The 17151-nt window shown below is 47.5% G+C and overlaps 1 protein-coding gene across 2 annotated transcripts in view; it reads left to right on the top strand.

The window, feature by feature from the left end:
- The window catches only part of LOC118208441 (cadherin-4-like), a 399806-nt gene that overhangs the window by 355554 nt on the left and 27101 nt on the right, over positions 1 to 17151 (top strand). For both annotated transcript variants that reach the window (XM_035383132.1, XM_035383131.1), the window contains exon 9: positions 9985 to 10122. In XM_035383132.1, the coding sequence (XP_035239023.1) occupies positions 9985 to 10122 (138 nt within the window). The remainder of the gene's footprint in view (positions 1 to 9984; positions 10123 to 17151) is intronic.

Here is a 17151-nt window from a genome sequence, read left to right as displayed (position 1 = left end):
CAATAAAGTATATTTAATCATGTTAGGCGCTTCCTGTTATGCATGTTATGTACACAAGGGGGTGCAAGCAGGGTACAAAGGCAAAGGAAGGGAATGTTCCACTTAAAGATTTTATATAATTAATTGATGGACAGTGACAAAGCAAAACGCAGGGTTGTCCCTTATGTCTGTAGGTAAAATGATTGACAAAGTCCCAAAGACCCAAACAAAGTAAACAAAAACCTAGACGTCACGTCATAACATGAAAACAGTCTTTGTCATGTAGTTTATTCTAACAATTACGTCCTTATTTTATATCGACCACATCATTTTACTTCTGATAGACTGGCCTGGACAACAAAATAGGCTATATTGTGATAAAAAAGTAATGAAAAACAGTTCCATTTGAGTCTGAAATAGCGCAGTCATTTTAGATTATTTTTCAAAAACACATGAGGATCCACTTGGTTAGATGCGAGTGCTGCCCATTTTTTATTTGCAATGTTCCTTGCTGATGAAAAAAGAGCACACTCTCCTTGAACAGAAGTGCCTGGAATGGTCAGGTGTTTCTGTACTAGCTGTGCAATGGTTTTCCACCACACAAGAGAATTCTGGTGACCTGCTAGTGCTGCTTTTGATATACCATCATCCTTTGTTGCAAAACATTAATCAGTTTTGGTCATTTTTTTAATGGTCATGTCCTAAGCATTCAGACGCAGGAGATATTTTGACACGGATTGGATTGCCAGTGACCAAGTATGATGATAAAGAAAACACATTTGATTTTAACAATTTCTTTATTTAACAAAATGTTTTTATTTCCTATTCGGTATATATGAATTTCGAATCCAAACCTGACAGCACTACTGCACGTACAGCACATGGGTGTGTCATCAAAGCTTTTGGATGAAGTTCCAGTCTTAATGCCCTTATAGATTTTTCTGAAATAAGAAAGCATATGTTAAGAGGCAAAAAGAAAAAAAATCTAAAATAATGGTTACAGTCAATAGCAAGCACATGTTTTTTATTCTGTCAGTTGGTTCAAACAAGCGGACAGATCTGTAAATTAGATGTAATAAATGGGCAGATGTTTCTCTTTATATTCCTGTCCTTGCTGGACAGAACGGCATGCTGGGATTTGCTCTCTTGCCAGGCGGCGGTAAATCTGGGAGCCTTGTTCGCCAAGATGTGAAGGCACGAGATAAAACTGATGCGATGCATTTCATCAGCGCTCTGATCTGTCTGTCAGGCTTAAACAGGTTAACCAAGCCCAAGTCGTCGCTTTCATCCTCATTTGAAACTCGGCTGTTGCCTTCCCTCAAGCTTTAATTACACGCAGGAAAACGCCGGGCCCGCTCTCGCCACTTTCCATATCGGGCTGAAGCGGAGACTCCCAAGCAGTGATCTCCAGCACGGCTCTGTCACCAGTTTGGTCTATCGTGGGCTGCCCGTCACAGAGAGGGGTGGATTGGATTTTTAACTGAATATAACTGCATTAACAGGAACATTTTACTGATATTTCCGTGTTTCATAATAATCCCAGTGTGAATGTGGGAGCCCTCAACTGGCCTTGTTTTAAATTTTGTGGTCCAGTTTAGAGGCCAAGGTATGATGATATGCTGAAAACCAGGGAAAGTTTTTGGTTGGACATGGTAGGAATGTGAGGGAAAGGTACTTGGTGTGGTTTTGTATTGTATGTATAGTACTACATGGTTTCTATAAGAACAAGTGTAAATTTTATGGTCTCCTTTTTCAGGGAGAATAAAGTACACGTTTATCAATGTATTTTGATGCACAAGCTAATTTAGGCATTACGCATTGCTTTTGCTTAAATGAAACCCATTCCTAAGGTAATTTACAGATTTTATTTCTTCGCATTTTCAATTTGTACAACTGAAAACAAAGTGCAGCAATTTCTTTTGAACTTAAAAGCACAGAGCAATCAAACCTGCACAAACCTGCATCATAAACACAGCTCCTTAGCCATTATGCCATTGCATTAGCGTTGGTCTTAAGTTAGGTAATAAGTCATGTCTTTACTTTGTAAATCATAACCATAGCTGTACATTGCCTGAATGTACTGCACATAATGTAGCGTTGTTTCCTGAGTGCAAAACACAGCTATTCTACCAAGCTCAGCTTTATTTTTTTGCGTTCAAGACTCCCATATCTGTGTGTGTGTGTGTGTGTGTCTGTGTTTGTGTTTGTCTTGTTTTTTTATCAAAGGTTCGAAACAAGCCTCAGGAGTTTAAACTGCACATGAAGCCTCCCTGTTACAAGACCGTCTCCAGCTGAATAAAAACTCATTATTCTTTTGCTTACATCAGGCTTCTATCGCTCCCCCCCCCCCCCCCCCCCCCCAAAGGACCCGCAAACAGCTTGTCCGCAAACATAAATAATAAGGAAGAAAAGTGTTTGCCCCCAGCAGCGGCTCTTCTGCATAAGAAATGCCAGGCGCTGAGAGATGGGACCATCAGAGAGCCAAACCTGCTCTCGCTTTCTCTCCCCCCCCCCGCCCCCCCAGGAGCAGCTGTCTCTGCTGCAGCGTGCAGCTCGTGGCCTGACTCTCAGGGCCCTCTCTGTGAAGCCGTTCTCTGCTTGCTTCCAGGCACGCCGCGCTTCAAAGGGAGCGGGCTTCTGAAGCTCCATCTCCGGCAACAAAGGAGCCGCAGGCCCGCCGCTCGGGCCGCCGTTCGAGCCGCCATCTCGGCTGATTGCGATTGGAAAACTTTCGAAGCTGCGGAGCCCTCGGGCGGGCGGCTGGGCGAGCGGCGGAAGCCGTCGAGGCTCGGCCCGGCCGAGGTAGCGACCGCGGGGCCTGTGGTCCAGGCGCAGGAGCCCGAGACCGGGCCGAGACCACTGAGAGAGCCTGGAGCTTTCTCATGGAAGGCAGTACCCACGCCTGTGCCGGGGTCTCCTGCCTGAGCTATTAGCACTGCTGAACTCTATGTGCCCTGATTACCATACAGCACGCAGCAGTGTGGGCTGAACGTGCTGGGAGGCAGTGGCAGGTATCCGGGAGGGTAAATAACCCAGAGGAGTGTGGAAGGAGATGGGGGAGGACAGGACTCCGGGGGGTGGGTCTCTGTCTCCTTTGGCAAACGGTGGGGGAAGAGGAAGATTGCGTACGTAATCTCTCCCTGTCTTGGGATCAATACCAGAGTGCAGACTCCCCCGCCTGCCTCTGATCACAGCCCTGGGGCCGTGTGAGAGGTATTCTCACAGGGGACTCTGATCAGAGCCTCGGAGGCTGTGATATAAGCAGGACACACACACACACACACACACACATATATATATATATTTATGATGACAGAGACAGAAATGGAAAGAAAAAGAGAGAGAAAGTGCATGGAAGGATACAGACAGACTGAGACCACACAGAGTGAGCAAAGCAGAGAGAGAGAGAGAGAGAGAGAGAGAGAGTGAGAAAGAAAGAAAAAGAGTTGTATGGAAATGGCCGTGCTGAGTCCCACCATGTTTCTCATTCCCATCTCTTATCAGAACAGCACTAATCCATCCTCTGTCCGTCTGTTGCAGGATTAAAGCTGCAGCACACCTGAATGTTTACCAGTCTGCTGCTGAGGATAAGACTGTCACATAAGATGCACATACACACAGAAACATGCACGCTCACACACACACACACACACACACACACTGTCAGACTGTCTCACAAAAAAAAACAGCTATGAAAAAAAAATCCTCAAGAGTGGCAAGTTTTATCAGGCCCTGCTAGATTTTTTTTCCGTTTCAATTGCCAGTCCAGTTTTTAAAGGTTAGCTGAAAATGAAACACTTCCTTCAATTTCAACAGTTTTCCTCAGGACATTTTGTATGCTTTCTGATTGGTCACGGTCACATGCAGATCGGCATTGCTTACCAACATATTTTCTATTTCAAAGACTGCATGCAGTTGGCTTGGCAGCCCCAGTGAATTGTTGCTATGTCGGCTGTATTGAATTGCACAAAGAACATCGCTATCTTGCATACTTGGGGTGTCAGAAACCAGTCCTGGAATGTTGCAGTGTTTGCTGGAGTTTGCTGGTGTGTTTCATTGCAAGTTGGCTACTGGTCATCTTGATACAGACGTACCAGTGAGGTGCAGCCTTTGCTGTACTCTGTTTTAGGAGCACAGGTATGCAGCCTCTTATTTTGGAAGCAGGGACTACCGTACCAAGTGAGGACTATCTAGGGGAGGGAGAAGGAGGGGGTGCGGGATGAAGGTGAATGTAATTGCAGGCTTGTCTAATTAGATGGCATAATGTAAATGCAGCATTTCAGTACAGCCTGGGGTATCAGAGGGGGTCTTAAACAAGGCGTGAGGGGGGCCGTGGGCTGCGAGGCTGCTGCTAATCCCCCTCTTCAGGAGCCGCGGCCTAATTGGAATATTTACGCAGCAATTAGCAGGTGAAGGAGACACTTCAGTCGTAATGGGGAAGCCCAGGGAAGAGACTCATTACACCAGAAACGTCCAGGTTTGATTTCTGCTGCATGCCAATTAGGACACGGTGCGGGGTCTCTGAGCGGCTCCGCGGCACTCTGCGCTACACTGAGGGTGTTTGTTAGGGCTGGTCAACAAGCTCAGGCCACCATCATTTCTGTCTGCTTATGCAAATTCACCTGCTGTTCCTCAAGTGAGTGGATATGATTTTTAAGAGCACTTGCACACACGCGCATACACACATATACACACACAGACACACATGTATGCACTCACACATACACACACCCACACACAGACACACACAGACACACACATGCACTTACGCACACACACACACACACACACACACACACACAAACACACATGTACAAACATGCAGATACCACAGATACACACACACTCCAGAAAGGGTTTTATTTGTTATTTGCTACACCCAATTTGCTTGTGACAATTCTCTGTGAAATTGAATCTTTATATGCGTTTGTCCCTTTTAAAAGAGGCCATTGACATTTTAACAGATGATTAAGTCAGACCATGCATTATAAACCTTAAGGAATTCAGTTATATCGATCCCTCCGAAGCATTGGAGGTGTTTCCTCTGCTACGGAAAAGCTGCTGCAATTCCGATCATCTTCATAAAATTCTCTGGACCCTTGTGTTGCGGCTCACAGGTTTTCATGAGCCTGGGTTTGCTGGTGTATAAAATCGACAGCGCGCGCCGCTGTAATCACCTCCCTGGAAACAGTATCTCAGGACTCATGGTTCCCTGCATCGCTCAGGCCCTCTTTGAGTGAGGGGCTGACGGACAGGCTCTAAGCTGAGCTGCTGGTCTTCATTACGTCTCGCGCGCCACGCAGCCGGCCTGCCTGTTACGGCCCCGATACGTCTGCGGTGACTCAGTGGCTGAGGGAGGACCTTGAGTCTGACAGCCAGGGCTTCATTGGGCTGTAACATGGGATGCAGGATGCATTACCTGCATATGCACTCAGATATACACTCACATAGCATACACACAGACAGAAAGACACACAGACGCCCACCCACCCACACACACGCGGACGCACACGCACTCAAAGCAGGATGAGCGCTACCCATTTCTGTGAGTGTGTGCGTGAGAAATGTGTGTTTGTGTGTGAGCACTGTGCCATTCAGGGGCAGAGTGCGGAATTAATGGACTCTGGTTTGTGTTCTGTCATTCATTCATTCACCTCCTGACCACTGTGATTACACTGACACTTACTCACTCAGAAACGCAGTCTGTTCTTGGTCAGCGCTCTTCTCGCATGGGTGCACAGAGGCGCGCACGGCGAGCGTATGCACGCACACACACGCATGCAGAGCGCACACACACACGCCCACACAGCAAGCGTACAGCAAGCGTATGCACGCACACACATACACACGCATGCAGTGCACACACACACACGCGCCCACACAGCAAGCGCATGGTGAGCATATGCATGCACACACATGCACACGCATGCAGAGCACACACACATACACACGCATGCAGAGCGCACACACATACACACGCATGCAGTGCACACACACACGCACCCACACAGCAAGCGTATGCACGCGCACACACACATACACACGCATGCAGAGCACACTCACACGCACTCACACGCACGCATGCAGTGCGCCCACACACGCGCCCGCACAGCAAGCACACAGCAAGCCTGCTGATAATGGGTTCATTTTCAGCTGAAATGTTAGTGACGGACAGGAGAAATGAATCAATCAGATAGAAGAAGAAACGCTACACCTATCATATTTTCTCTTTCCATCTCTCCATCTCCCTTTGATGCTAATGTGTCTCTCCATTCATCACTATGATCAATGACTTTTCCCCAGAGACGGAAAATGACTTAAAACTCAATCTACGCGTGCATTCCATTAATGTTTTCCTTTTTTTCCATTCTTGAGTGAATACACTGAAAACACTGAAATAGTCGGGCCTCTTGGATTTCACATTTCTGATTTCCATGGCTACCTTCCTAACCTGTCACCATTATGCATGATGGTATTCTATTTAGTTCCTCAATTTTTGGCAATTGCATATTATTGGGCGCATACTTCTAAAGTCCTTCTAGACAAATAAGCACTTAGTTCAGAATCCATTGTCAGCTGCGTTTATTTGCACGCCTGCAATAAAGCACTTTGCCTTTGTTAACCTCCACCGCTTTTATGCTCAGCAGATTAAAATCCCGTGGCTCGGGGCAGTGGGAAAATCGCATTTTTGTTCTAGCTGAAAAGATTGCTTATTTCTGTGTGACCCGATTTGGCGGGATGTGAGATCAGTAAAAGAGATCTATAAAACTCATTATGCCTGCTCCTTTTGTTTGCAGCCCAGTTAGCGAAGGTACACTGAGGGGCGATTAGGAGGGGGACGCTGGGTAAATCTGCGCCTGGAGTTAAATTCGGGCTCTGCGACGCGGCCGGTGATGCGTCTGCATAATTTTCAGTTCCCAGCGCGGATTCGCACTTTCTCTTCAGTTCTCACACACAGCTGAAGACAGACACATGTGCTCACAAAGATAAGCTGTCACACCCACTCATTACACACATACTCACAGACACACGTACACACAGGCACTCACAGAGACACAGGCTGGGTCTCAATCAACATGTGTCCTTAACTTTGACTAAAAATTAAAAATAAGATTTTTTTTTCTTCACGAACACGATTTGGCAAGTGCAGCCATCAGTTAAACTTACTAGCCAGGCTAGCAATAGAAAGGTCATGTTTTCATTTGCCTAAAAGTCAAAGCTGACCAGACCACTTGACTGAAAAGGGGCCATATATGCACAAAAACACAAATACATGGATTTATGAAGGCGAGACATGGGTACATTCAAAACACAGAAACATTCACGCTAAGGCACACACAAAGACACACAGTAAGCTGCACTCACAGAAATGTGCAGGCATTTGTAAAGACATACAGAAACACACTTACACACAATCATGTCTAGATGCACACACCCACGCGCACATGCAATGATACGTATACCATGAAACCAACAAACGCAGAAGCACTCTATTTCCTGAAATGGTTGGTCCTTGTTCATCAAAATATTTACAAAATGCATACAACACGGCCCTCCTCAGAATTTTTAATTATCGAGAGGCTCACTCTCAGCTCAGTTGTAGTCCACTGCATTGCATTACGAGACACAACTTGAAGAGGAATGCAGGCACAGTACAAACCTGTGCATTCTTCTTATTCAGCTTAAACAACACTCAGAGATGTTAATGCGAAACATGAAGATTCATTCTCATGCCTGTTTTACCCTTTACTGTAGTAGTCTCTTAGAGGTAGCAGAAGTAGCAGAATTTTTGTTGCACGTATTTCATTCCACAGTTAATAAAGAGTGAAATGCATCGTTATTTAAAAGCCAGTAATTTGACGGAGGGCAATGTGTTATGCCTAATGAATCTGAATGTGTAAGTGCTTCTGGGCTTGGTGCATTAGCTATCACATTAAGCTTTGCGCACGCCAGATACAGTGTTCTTTTCAGGGTGAACTGGAGGGAGGGCATTGATCTCCATTTAAGCTGAGCACTGACCTTTCCCACCGCAGCGTGGCCTGGGTCGCCCGTGCCATGGGAGAGGTTCTGGCCCTGGCTTATCTGTGCTGTGCTGCAGAGAGGGGGCTTGTTCTCACCAGCGCCAAACATCCGCACAGCGCTAGCCTGCATCTGTGCCGCCCCCCCTCTTACGCCACCCCCTCCTCAGCCTGCCTGCGATGCCCAGCATCCACCTCAAAAAGGAATTCAGAGGCGGTGGGATTAGTCATAACACAGCCGCTGCAGATCAGAGACACTGCCACAGGCATGTTTCTTCTCAAGGAGTTTCAGCACCAGGGACAGCGCCGCAGAGCGCCGCAGAGCGCCTTGTAACCCGCTGCCCCTCGACTTGTTGAACAGAGCGGAGTAAGTAAAAGGGAGGAGAGTGCGCTTTGCATTTGAACAAACTAATGCAAGACACAATTTACACAAGATGGAGGGCTGTTTTTTCCCCTTTTTCTCAGAGGTGGTGTTGATCTTTAAAGGAGCCTGTGGACCTTTGCCTGCAAGGTTAAAGCCGAAAAAGCTTGTCTCTTCGCCCCCCACTGCATGTTTTAATCCTTTTGTAATACACAGTTGCTAAACCATGAGCAGAACTGTAGTAATGCCACACAGGCTTTGATTTCCAGAGTTTCTGTTCCTGAAATGGTGATGCGCCCAACTGGAGAGATGCTCTCTCAACGTTCCGCCGTCTCAATCCACCTCGGGCTCATATTTTATTAACTCCGTGCACCAGGAAGAGTTCTGCTATTACTGTATAATGTCTGAAACTGCTCTAGGCGAAAGAAAATGAGAGAGATAACCACCAGCTGTTGTTTAAAAAAAAAAACCATTATTTTTAGCATTCTCATGTTATTGGTATTTCTGCATCTAATTTGCGATGGAATTGATTTTGAATTTTTAAGGGATTTATTTATATATAACAGGTCTTGTTTGGTATGAATTCTATTTTAAATAAAATTTAGTGTAGATTTTATGCAGTGTCTGCATTGGTGTGTGAAAAAATATTAGAAATATCTTAATTTGTATTAAACAATTTCACTCTGGCTTCGATTCCAGAAACTGCATCCTTTTTGCAGTTTTTTGCGCTCTTGCATCCCTGCGTCCTAGACCATAGTCCGCACAGCCTCCAGGTCAGGGATGCAGGTCAGAAAGTGGTCTGGGAGAGGGGGATAGCGGCACAAAGCTTCCAGTTTTCTGTGTTAAGGGACTAAGTAACGTTTGTTCACCTTCAATAATATTTTCAATAGAGTGTTTCTTTTTTAAGTGCCAGCGTTCACATTAAAATGACTGATGATCGCGCCACAGCGCAGCTCAACGCGGGGACGGTTAGGCGGTAAAAAATGGGTCTCCCAGCGCACACCCACGCTTCACAACCCGCGCCTCACAAACGCGGGCCCGTGTAGTTTAAAGCCATTACCAGCGCAAAGGTGCTGGCGCTGCTCTGAATACAAATCTGTCACATATCCATCCAAACATGACACTTTTACAGCTGACCCTCTGCTCCTCCCACACTCACACAAACATGAAACACAGACTGTTCCTGTGTGTGTGTGTGTGTGTGTGTGTATGTGTGCACATGCATGTGTGTGCGTGTGCATGAGTATGTGTGTGCGTGTGCATGAGTATGTGTGTGTGTGTGTGTGTGCGCAAGCGCGTGAGTGCGTGTACACATGCGTGTGTGTGCGTGTGCATGTGTGTGTGTGTGCGTGTGCATGTGTGTGTGTGTGCGTGCATGTGTGTGTGTGTGTGTGTGAGTATTACTCAAAATATGCATTCAGTTAGCAATGGCTTAATGGAGCACGGAATTGTGTGTGAATTTTCTTGGTATTGAGTTTCATTCCTGTTCAATTATTTAACGGACTGGCAGGGTGATGAAGACACAGCTTTCTCCTCCTCAGCATACAACAGTATCTTCCCTGTGTTTGTTCACTCATTCATGTGGAACAGATTTTGCCCTTTAAAACTGTGGGCTCTCTCTTGCAGAAAGTGTCCCAATACACCATCATCGTCCAGGCGACTGACATGGAGGGCAATCTGAACTTTGGGCTGTCCAACACAGCCACGGCCATCATCTCTGTGACAGACGTCAACGACAACCCCCCAGAGATGACCGTCAAGACGGTGAGTTTGTGCGACCCACAAACAATCTGCCACAGTTCTCACACTTCTCTTGCCCCAACCGTGCTTCCCAGCTAATGTCTGGGGTGAGGGAAGTGCTTCATGGGAGTAATTATAACAAGCTGAGGTGGGAAGTATAAGTTTATAGTTCTGACCTAAGGTCTGGGTCTTGGGGGGTGGTGGTGGTGGTGGTGGGGAGGCAGAGGAAGACAGTGAACCATGTGGCTTGGAAGGCTAAAATGTGTAAAACAAAATTACAAAAACAAAACACGACCAAAAACCTGGTTTCTGTTGCCTTGGAAAATGCCTAATAACTCCTGTCTTGGTGAAGTGTAAAATATCTCAATTTCCCCACAGACTGCAATGGCTTCAGGTTTGTTTATAAGCCTGTTAGGTTTCAGAAAGTGATGCTCCTTCCTTGATAATCCCTTTCTGACAACTTTTTTCAACTCTCTGGGTTCAAACGTAGCCTAACGAATGACTCAGAGGGTGATTCACACAGTAATGCAATCTGTCAGCTGCAGAAGCGGGGTACGGAGACAGGGAGAACTATGTCTGGCAGACAAAACAAATGCATTTTTTCCCTTCTTTGTTGTGTGCAAATCATTCATCAGCCCTCAAACAGTCATCACAGCCGATAGCGCGGAGGAGAAACTCCATGCTAAGTGGAATAGCAGGGTCAGCCGTACTTATTTACAGGAAGAGCGAACAGTGGGATATTTCTCATCAAACTTTGTCAGCTGCGTTCTATTTTGGGCCCGGCGGGAACGGTGGCGGGGCGAGGACGCGCTGGAAACGAAAGCAGCCGAGCGGACTGATCGTCCGGCGGCGGAGGCGGGAGTGGAAAAACACGCGACGGTTGATCTTTCGCGCGGCGCCTTTCACAAATAATCGTCGCCATCATCATGACCATCACCATTATCAGAGCGGCAGCAGCAATAACGATAATGACGTGATTGCAGTGCCTGCGATGAAAGGTCACGGCGCGGTGCAGGGTCTTTAAAGAATAAAAAAGAAAAACAAGAGAAAATAATGGCTGGAAACACTGCCTTACATTATCCAGCCCTTGTTTTTTTTTTTTTCTTTTTTATCATTTGTGTTCGGGGGAAATAAAGTGTCTCGGTGGTGAGTGCTCCTTAGCTGTGTCTGTCCTTCTGGGTGGTTAATGGCCTCCCCCCCCTCCCCATGCCTGCAAGGGGCCGAGCGCTGATGTTCCCTCTCACAGTAAATGATACCTATTCCAGGGAGGCAGGGGCACGCCAGTGAGCGCCAGCACCCTGGTGATAGCGGGGAATGAGAAAACTCAGGAGGCAATTTGTTATCCCGACGGATTAAATGAGACAGGCAAAACAGGCCCAGTGAGTGAGGTGAGAGCAGTTGTGTCCTGAGGGGTTGAGGGACCAGATACATGAGAGCGAGATGGGAGGGATTACCGGAGGAAGGAGGGGGGTGTGGTGAGCGGGGAGGTGCGGGAGGCAGTGAAGGAGTGGGGGGAGTAGGGAGGAAGTTAAGGGGAGAGAGAGGGAGAAACAATACGGATCAAGGAGGAAGTGTAATGAACATGGAGGGGGTGTAGGGGATAGGGATACACATATGTGTGTATAATGTGTGTACACACAAACTGTATGTGCTTGTGCTTGTCTTTACTGTACTTTGGTGCATGATTATGGAAATGCATTTGACAGATAATATTGTCAGCAAAGGAAATCATCTGGTAGCTGGGTGTGTGTGTGTGTGTGTGTGTGTATCTGTGTGTGTGTGTCTGTGTCTGCCTGTCTGCATGAAACATACAAGACAAAGAGAGAGAGAGCGAAGGAAGAGTGAGCGGCAGGTGCTGCAGAACTGGAGCATCAGACCTGCTCCGCCGCGGGTCTCTCAGTGAAGACTGGCCTGGAGGCACGCTCGTGGAGACTGGCCCTGTTCCCTCTTCACGGCTCATCAGAGGGAGCCTGTGGTGTCTGCTTCCAGCCTGAAGCAGCATCAGAGCCGCGGCGTGCCAGAGCCGCACGCTGCATTTCAATCAGCCCGCTCGCGTCGAGAGGCGGCGTCGGATCTGCGCCCGTCTCCCGCGCTTCGACTGCTCGCCCCACGCCGCTGCCTCGGCTGCCTGCTACACCTCGGCGTTCCATAAGAGCTCTCCCCCCTCGCTAAACCGACTCGCTCACATCTAGACAGGATGTCTTCCTTACCGCACCACCATGCTGGGCAGAAGGGCCTGCTGAGATGCAGAAGAGAGAGCGCGTGTGCATTTGTGTGCGTGTGCATTTGTGTGTGTGTGTGTGTGTGTGCGTGTGCATATGTGTGTGTTTGTCTGTATGTGTGTGTGCCTGTGTGTGTGCGTGTGCATTTGTGTGTGTGTGTGTGTGTGTGCGTGTGCATGTGTGTGTGTGTGTGTGTGTATGTGTGTGTGCCTGTGCGTGTGCATTTGTGTGTGTGTGTGTGTGTGTGTATGTGTGTGTGCATGTGTGTGTGCCTGTGCGTGTGCATGTGTGCATGTGTGTGTGCCTGTGCGTGGGCGTACGTGTGTGTGTGGATGTGTATTTGTGTATGTGTGTGTGTGTGTGCTTGTGCGTGTGTGCGTGTGCGTGCGTGCATGCATGTGTGTTTGTGTGTGTGTGTGTGTGTCATATCCTTTAGTTGTAAGTTCTTGTGCAGGGAGACTTTTGAAAACCCAAATCTTCAGAGAGGTTTGCAATAAGACTACAGAGGCAAAGGGCAGACAGAGGATGGGAATGCGGGGTAATTCTCATTGTACTAATCTGTCTTTGCTGCGTACCAGCGTGCAGTATAAAAATGAGGTTATTAAACACCCCTCAGAAACAAGCCCGAACTCGAAACGCCAACCCCATTAATCAATCCGGAGAGGGGAAGGCGAGCCCGACGTGGGTGTCTCATTTTCTTAGTCGGCTAATTGCAAGGACGACCTCCCACCGACGAAAAAGAAAAAGAAGGTAATTGGAGGAGTGCTCTCCCCTGATAGAGGTGCTGTCCTCCTCGCTGAAGTGGGACGGGTCCCAGGGCCAGTACTCTCCCCACTGGTCCTTCTCTCATTAACCTGGGCCCTTCTTTAGTTGGCCTCGACCCCCCCTCCCTCCCTCCCTCCCTCCCTCCCCAATATCCCCCCGCTCTCCCTCTGGGAGAAGTCTCTGAAATTAATTTGGCTGTTTATGCGCACAGTGGCTCTGAGGTACCGGGCTTACTCAGATGAGTCTCATTAACAGGTACACATGTCGCACGTCCAGCTAACCAGGATAGGAAGGTGGGGCCTCCAGTGCCTGCTTTGCAGAAATGGAACTCTTTCACACCGTTTCTAGGCCGCTAACGTCGACAGAAGTTCGGGTTCAGCAGGTGGCGAAAAGCCGCTCTAAGCTACGTCATCCCGAAACCCCTCGCGGCAGCGCTCAGTCATTACCCTCTGACAGGGGTGCAGTACCACACAGTGCGAGGGCAGATCACATCAAACTGCACGCGCGTGACGGGAAGTTCTGGAGAAGTTTAGCAGACCCGCCTCTCTCGTTACGCTTATAGCTGGGGCGTGATTTCCCTGGAAGCCTTTGTTCACGTATTCACTTTGCTGTGGATCTCTCTAAATTCTGGCTGTTTTGCGTGCTGATGAAAGGCCCGGGCGTCTTGGCGGGTGGCGCTGTGGGGAGCAGGGGGGTGCTGGCGGTGGGATCGGTGGCTGGAGCGTGAAGGGGAGATAAGGTGCTTAGAGCGGGAGCCCTGGCAGCAGCTGCAGGAGCGCGGCTCCCAGGACCATTAAGGCTTCATGATGATAAATTAGCGCCTCCCTCCAGGTGCACATTAGAGCTCATCAGCCAGCCCCGGCGCCACACTTCTCAGAGCATCAGGTGCTGCGTGGGAGCGCAAAGTAATTCGCTCTTACTCCGAAACGGGCTAAAGCCCCGTCCGCAGAGAGGGCCCGGCCGACCCGCGGCTGCTGAGCGACGAACACGCAGTTTACGCCTCGCTCCGCACTCTTCTGAAAGACGAGCGCCGCTGGGTTTCGGGTTTGATGCTGGGTGAGGCGGAGGTGGGTGGAGGAGGCAGGCGGTGGCTGCGGAGGGAGGGGGGTCACGCGCACAGCCGACCCATATCGTTTCCAAACCCGCCGGCCACTTTTCTTCTCATTAACGCTGCCGAGTTCAGACAACCCTGTTCAGAGAAAGGGCTCACCTCCCGCTTGCTAAAGCGATATTATCATCTTAAGCTCTGAGAGAGATAGCGGTTAATTATGTGCACTCTCTTTAGCTGGGTTTTTCACTGCGGTGACCCACCCGTTGGTGCTAATCTCTATCTCATCCTCTCTCCCTCTCCTTCTTGTTCTCTCTTTCTTTCCCCCCGCCTCTCTTGCCTTTCTCTCTGCTTCAGTCTACAATGCCAGTGCTTGTTTTCATCCTCCTCTAAACACAGGACATACAACGGAAGAGATGAGAAGTCCCTTTGTAAATCATACTCCCCTGATAGTTTATCTTTTTTTCCTGTAGAATGCAGCTCTGGCTCCACGCATACAGCTCTGGAAAAATTAAGAGACCACCCCATATTTTTGAAGAACAGTCAGGGTTACTCCACCGATTATTAATTGTTGAAACCTTCCTTAGCGGAGAAAGTGTTATTTTTATTATTTGTTTATGGTATAAACTTGTTTCGTTTGGATTATTCAATGTATAACTACACGGTACATTTTTAGTATTTTGACCAGTTTTCATTTTTCTGCAAAATAATGTTCTGAATGGCAATATTTTTGTTTGGAATTAAAATTAAATGTGGTCAATAGTTAATGAAAAAATATTAAAAGTTGTATTTTACACAGACGCATCCCATCCTTTCTTATTTATTTGTGGTTTGAATGGTCATCCGTGCTGGGGTCCGAGCTGTGCATTTTGGGTGGTGGGTTGGGTGTTTGTGCTGCTAAGCGAGCCCGGCCACTTGGGTAATGCTAAGGGCCACAGGGCCAGCCGCTGCACGGTTCCCCCAGAGCAGTACGGCCCACGGAACAAAGCGTCATCCCTCTGCTCCTGAGAAATAGCGTGCGATCAAACGCTCTGCCCTCGTCTTCACCCGCTTTTTTACCTCCGCACAGGAAAAAATAGCTTATAAAGCCTCAGAACTTAGCATTTGCATATGACAGATCTGAGAAATGTCAACTTTTACATATTTCTTTCGATTTACATCTTCGTGGAGGTGGAAAAAGCACACGAGTGAACTGATCAATTGAAATAGCTTCAGGGTACTGAAAATGTGGAACATAACTGCCAAATGAAGACATTAGTCATTATTTTTAGGTACGTGTTATTAATTTCCTGCTTGTGCATAAATATTTGTGTGTGTGTGTCATGAGGAAAACCCACTTGCTTCACAGACTTCTGCATATACTGTTCACTTGTGTAGTGAGCCGTGATACTAACACATACTGAGCATAATTTTTGAGGCAACGTTGAGATTTTAGGTGATACCAGTACAGAAAATTATGGATTATACCCAATTTCAATGTGTTAGGCATTCAATGTTGCTGTTGATGCATCCAGTGAGGACGTCCTTAAATAAATCTTTTAAAAAACAGATTTTTTCCTTCTATCCCTGTCTGTTATAACAGCAATGATGATTTCAGATTAACTAGAACTAATTTAACCTTGCTGGGAAATGGGAAAGGAATGGAAATTGGTTCTGAAAACGTACGTGTTGGATTGATGTGCAGATTCTCAGAGGAAACTGGCAGAAAATAAAGCCAGTGTTAATGTGGAGGTTCTCGCTGGTGTATGTGCTGGTGGTGGTGGTGGGGCGGGGGGTTCAGGCTTCATGTATATTCCAGCAATCCATCCTTCACACCTCGCTGAAGCAGCATTAAGCCGTTAGCCACTCCATAAGAATGAATTATGTCAGGTAGTCCAGACTAATTGCAGTCAGAGCGGGATGAAGGCAGCCGGAGACACATTAGAAAAGGAGCGTTTTGTCAAAGGTAATTTTTTCCCGCTCAGCTCCGACAGAGGTGAGTAAATTTGGGGCAGGCTCACGAAGGCCTGTGTCACCGTTGTGAGATCACTCATGGAACTGTGCGCCAGTAGACCGCCTGCCAGGGGTCCAGAGATGAATGGACCTCCTGACAAGGAGGTCTGACAGAGTGGGAGTCCCATCTCACTTCTTCCAGCTGTGACACATCCACCCAAACCCCACCCACAAAATAAAATGGTTACTATTCCTGAACCCCTACAGGCATAATCTTGGTCTCTTCTGAAAGGTAACCCTTGTGAGTTTATTTCCCAAATGTGGGTCGGTGCGACTTGAGAGGCAAAAATGCTACTATATTGATAACTATGTGCATTTGACATTTCCTCATGAAATGATGCAGCAAAAATACTCTTGGAAGCAAAGTTTATGGGGAATTTTATTTAGTATTTGAGCTAAATATTTTATTGCCATAGGGCTCATTGTCAGGTGATTGGATTGATTGGGTTGATTGGGTGATTGGACTGATGAGGCAGGAAGTTGTTATTGGCATCCCTGTCTGCAATTTCCCACTGAGGAGTGTCACTGACTGACTGAAAGAGAGACAGAGTGTAACTACAGGCCGATATCACCTTCCCTGACTTACGCTCAGATGCAAAGAATGGCGGCAGACAAAGGCCCGGAGTAACACTTATTCTTCTTTGTTTTACTTTGACAAAGTTTGGTGACCTCAGCACAGATAACCCACCCCACCCCCACATCATCCATTTCTCTGCTGTCACAACTGTGACAGGGAGGCAGCCGGACGGTTCGGCATTTGACAGCAGGGGGGAAACAGAGCCACTCTCTGTGTTAGTGACATAGCTTCCACCCAAGATTAATGGGAAAGTTTGAACATATTTTTTGTTTTGTTTTGTTTTGTTTTCCTTTTCTTTTTTTGTTGAGGGTGACAGAGAAAGACTCGGGCCTGCCTTCCAGCCCAACTGTGATTGACGATGACAGGGCCTGGAACTGAACGCTCTGACTCTGACTGCATTATTGATGGGCACCACTGAGCTCAACAGGGCTCTTTCCCAATGACACTAA

This window comes from Anguilla anguilla, chromosome 11 (assembly GCF_013347855.1).
Source record: "Anguilla anguilla isolate fAngAng1 chromosome 11, fAngAng1.pri, whole genome shotgun sequence".
Classification (NCBI taxonomy): domain Eukaryota; kingdom Metazoa; phylum Chordata; class Actinopteri; order Anguilliformes; family Anguillidae; genus Anguilla; species Anguilla anguilla.
Note: the sequence above shows the minus strand (reverse complement) of the source record. Positions and strands in the feature narration are given on the sequence as shown.